Source organism: Odontomachus brunneus, unplaced genomic scaffold (genome assembly GCF_010583005.1).
Source record: "Odontomachus brunneus isolate Ranch 3 - 2012 unplaced genomic scaffold, Obru_v1 Obru_scaffold_001, whole genome shotgun sequence".
Classification (NCBI taxonomy): domain Eukaryota; kingdom Metazoa; phylum Arthropoda; class Insecta; order Hymenoptera; family Formicidae; genus Odontomachus; species Odontomachus brunneus.
Window position 1 is genome coordinate 8,152,567 of NW_022639451.1, and position 4,742 is coordinate 8,157,308.

General features: G+C 31.1%; 1 protein-coding gene across 1 annotated transcript; it reads right to left on the reverse strand.

The window, feature by feature from the left end:
• Positions 1 to 1,240: 1,240 nt before the first annotated feature.
• LOC116853859 lies at positions 1,241 to 3,874 on the reverse strand. The gene is made up of 3 exons (XM_032835140.1): positions 3,552 to 3,874; positions 1,775 to 3,477; positions 1,241 to 1,684 (listed from the first exon to the last, which is right to left on the reverse strand). The coding sequence occupies exons 2-3, from the start codon at positions 2,226 to 2,228 to the stop codon at positions 1,470 to 1,472; spliced, it is 669 nt and encodes a 222-aa protein (XP_032691031.1). The 5' UTR covers positions 2,229 to 3,477; positions 3,552 to 3,874; the 3' UTR covers positions 1,241 to 1,469.
• Between the last annotated feature and the right edge of the window lie 868 nt (positions 3,875 to 4,742).

The following is a 4,742-nucleotide window of genomic DNA, read 5'->3' on the forward strand; positions in this document are numbered from 1 at the left end:
CAAAATATTTAATGTTCATATTTCTAAAATATTTTGTGAATATTGTGTGCTGTCTGAATAAGAATATATCCCATTAAAATTCCACTGAATATTATGTGTATATATTGTGACGTGACGATTTTTTGTTATCGTCCGTCACTCGGAAAACACGGAACTTTCCGTCGTGCGGAAGCCGAAAGCAGGCTTACCGGCTGCAGGTGGATGTCGCGTCCTAACGGTAAGGCGAATAGGACTGCGTGGCCCGAATATTTTTGTGTATAAAATAAGAGGGCGGGTGTCGAAAGGTCGGGTCAGGAGGAAGAGGACATCAGGGAGGATTCGCTGCCGCCGAGGGAGAAGAGAAGTCAGGATCAGGAGCATCGGACAGACCAAAAAGCCGGCGGCACGAGCCGCGAGTACAGTGTTACAATATACATACAGGATGTTTTAGACCTCCATGATCACACTTTGTGAGAACGTAGAACGGATTGAGATGAGCAAGAAAGTCCTGTGCCATTTTACGATATTCGCAATAGTTTTTGAGAAATTAATCATTTGGTCTCAGCTAATCAGGGCATAGGAAGCGGCAACCGAAAGAAAAGATGTCTTCGGCCGACGCACGACCGTGATAGACTAATTTCTATCGAGGGTCCGAATCGGGTCAGAGTCGGGTTAAGTCTGTTCTTTTTTGCTTTACAGCTGTCTGATGCAATAAGTTGAAGTGAGACAAACATATATTTGTCGCGGGAGCGTCCCGATTGACCACGGTACGATTGGACACAACCAACCGGTGTTAAAAATTATCTAGTGAATTACTAGGTCGAACCAATCATTACAATCTGTGTCCAATCGTATCGTAGTCAATCGGGTCCCACCCATTTGTCGTCCTCCAACTTATTGCACAGTGCAGTTGTGCAGCGAAAAAATATCGCCATATATAAAAAAATATATAAGGACGAACTTGTATGTTTTGTGTAGTTTTTATTTTTTTAGTTAAATAAAAGAGAAAAAGAAGGGAAGAAGAGAAAAAGAAGGAAAGAAATGAAGAAACAAGAATGACAAAAAATGAAGTGGAGATAGAGAAAGAATATAGTATAGACAGATGGAAACAGGAACAGGAGATAGAGAAAGTAAATACGAACATCTACTGCGTAAAGTCTACTTCTAAGTATTTTTTTCCATCAACATTTCGTAACATATTTTTATTTTATTTATATATGTAAATACAATATGTATTATGTATTATATTATATATCTCATATATATAAAAAAAAATAGATATAATAAGTTTAATTAAATCTAGCCAGTTTTTTTGTTCGAAAATTTAGAAATATGAAAATATATAAATACAATAACTAACTTAATCTATTTTGGTGAATGTATAAAATAATTAGTCATACTATCTTATATCACTTTGTAATATCTTCTGAAATAGTTAATAAAATAAAATGAATCTGATTAACTGCCATATCATGCATGTATGGACTATTTTATAACTTGCTTTTTCCTGATATTAAGTTGTGTAAATATGTTTTTATTTGCGATGGAGTACGATTATTAAGGCATTTGTTTTTAGTTTTAAAAATCTGAATATCTTTTAGTGAAGGCAGTTGCGATTTTTCTATTTTTTCATTAAATGCCTTTAGCACTGTATTTCGCTCTTGTTCACTCCATCGAACTCGTTTTATTTTACTGTACGAAAATGCTATATTATAAAGAAAATAAAATTTATAAGTTAAATATCTTTTAATTTTAAGTTTAATCTTACACGAAATAATCATATTTTTATACTTACTACTACGTTGTGTCTTGCTTATAGATGCAACTGTTTGTAATTCTTTTTGTATCTCGTCTTTATAATTTGAATCAGAGTTTCCAGTTTCATTTTCATCTTGTTCATTAACTGGTGCATCATCATATTCTGAATCGGAGTTTCTACTTCTAGTTTTATTTGGTCCATTAGTTGGTGCATTGTAAATTTTCTCGTTTTCATCATCAGCATTATCTTCTACATCATTACCCGATGCTTTCTCTAATAACTTCGACAATTGCAGAATTTCTTTATTAAGACATGCTTGCTTGTAATGTCTTTTATGGATTGCTATATCATGTCCCATATGGTCAGCCAAAAGCAATGTCTGAGATTCAGATATATCCAAAATTCCACATTGCGTCGCAATGTTTGCGCAATTGAGTACTTTGTAAACTATAAGGTACACGGCTTCACATGCTGATGAATACTCTCGCATCAAATCACAGGCTATTAAATATTTGTAACGATTATTAACTGCTGAAAGAAGACCGAATATATATGGATTCTTTTGGAACACTTTAACTTTTTTCTATGATTTAGTATCATTTGTATACACTGTACTAAATTAGCTGATAAAAGAACAGGCACTGATCTTCCGAGTTTACCTCTTATTGTAAACCTCACATATTTTTTTGCTAATTTTTTCATTTTTTCCGTTAAAGTATTAAATAAATCAGGATAATTTCATTTAAACTTTCATATTTTTCAAAATCTTCGATTAGCACGTGCTCCAGTTCACCTGGCCTTCTTCTATTAAATAAAAGTATAGATAGAAGAGTACTCTTATTTAAAGAAAGCCAGTTATATGAAAAGCTTCTTTGTAATTTCTCGTAACTAGATTTTCTTTCTTGTAATAGGTATTCATGTAACACTTGTATATCTTTCATATTTGGTAAAATAATTTGTTTCTGCCGTTTATTTGTAGTTATAGTTTCTTCGACAGTTTTATTTATACTGGTTGTATAATCTTCGTCTAATAGGAGTAAAAAGTCTTCAGCATTTTTCTTTGTCTTTGCCATATGTTTCTTAATAAAATTTGAGATTAATATTTTTCCGATTTCTTTCAAAAGCGTTCCTAATCCCTGATGCTACAGACGGTGCGCCAAACATATTATTTTCCGCGTTGTAACGTACAGTCACACGTACAGCGGATATACAATCGTCATAGAAACGAGGATCATATAATGATGAGAAATCAGTTATAGCTGGTTGTATTCTTTTTAACGCTATTAAAAAGCGTCCTATGAGTCTCAAACGAGCGCGGATCATATCCTCTTGATATTGTTGACAATATTTTGTGTTCATCTTGTTTCCATATAATATAATTAAGCTATCGTATCTAATAATTCGTGTTACTTCGTCATCTCTTAATATTGGAAATATTTTAGTCCTTAATATATTTAATGCATCACGATGAATCCTACCACTAATTTTCCTGCCAAGTATGTTTACACATCTCTTCCCTTGCTGATGTAAACAAGTAGCACTATGGTGCCTTATATTATTCTTCGTAAAATATCCTTTACATGATGCACAGCAAATAAAGTCAGTTGCACTTCTTTTTTTCAATGCTGATGGTCTACGACATACAATTAGTTCCGTTGTATTATAACATCGATCTGTATTGAACAGATAATCTCCTTTTTTTCTAATAGTTTCTATAATTTTTTCTCGCTCAAAATTTCCTATAGATAAAAACAGTAAGAATTAAATATAATGTTAATAAACTAGCTTAATAATAAGATAAAGTATAAATCACCTTTTGGTAAATAAATAAATTTTTTCACTTCTTCGGTACGGTGGATAAATTCCAAATGTCTCGCAATTTTTGTTTGTAATTTCTTACAATAGAAACAAAAGTGTTTTTTATTGGCACCTTTAGATTCAGAAGATTTAACATGCATATCTTCATCATTGCATGCATGAACAACATTGAAATCTTAGAGAAAGTTATCAGAATAACTGGTTTCATTCTGTTTTGTTATTGTGACATCTTTGTCTACAGAAGCAAATAATTCGCTCAACTCATTACGTTCTAACATGAAATCAGGATCATCTGCACTACAGTCTGCATCGGTGAGTATTGAGTTAATTGTACTATGTAAATCTGAAAAATATGCAATTGTATAATTTGTTTAATAAAATTAATGCGAAATAAAAGATAGGCACTATTTTCTGACTGTTCAATAATTTGATTAAAACTTTTAGGAGTGATAATTGTTTTAAAAATATGTTATATATAAAATATAATAAATGTTATAATATATGACGTATATATAGTATACATCATAAAATACAGTCGCCAAATATATCTGTATGCTTATTTTATTTCGTAATAGTTTATTATAAACTTATTACACAAAATGTCCCATTTTAATCAATACAGATAAATATTTTAAAAACTATTCGAGATATTGAAAATAGTTTCAAGAAAAATTTATTTTCTAAAAGGAAAAGACGATAATATTTATTTAACTTTGAAATGACCATGAAAATTTCTATTAAGATCAACTTAAAATTTTTTTATCGAATTATGTAGTTTTGTTTTTTAACATCAATTGATTTTTTGGTTATTTTGCGTATAAAAATAGTACTAGAATAAAATTAGTCAAAAAGTAAATACTTTCCGAATACTCCGTATGAAACATTCATTTCTCGATTATCTAATCTTAATACTTTTATACGTAGAATAATGGGGAAAATCGATTGTCACTAGAAAACATAGAGAAACCTTGAATAAAATTTTGTTGCATTTTTGCAGATTCATTCATGCATCGGTATGCAAAGATTAATACCGCCGATTGATTTCTCTCATTACTATACAGGGTGAATATTATATACCGGAACACCTGAATATCTCGAAAACAAAGCGTTGTATAAAAAAATGTTAAATACAAAAGTTGTAGGGTTTAAAAAGATCTATTTTATGATATTAGCAGTTTGACCTTGA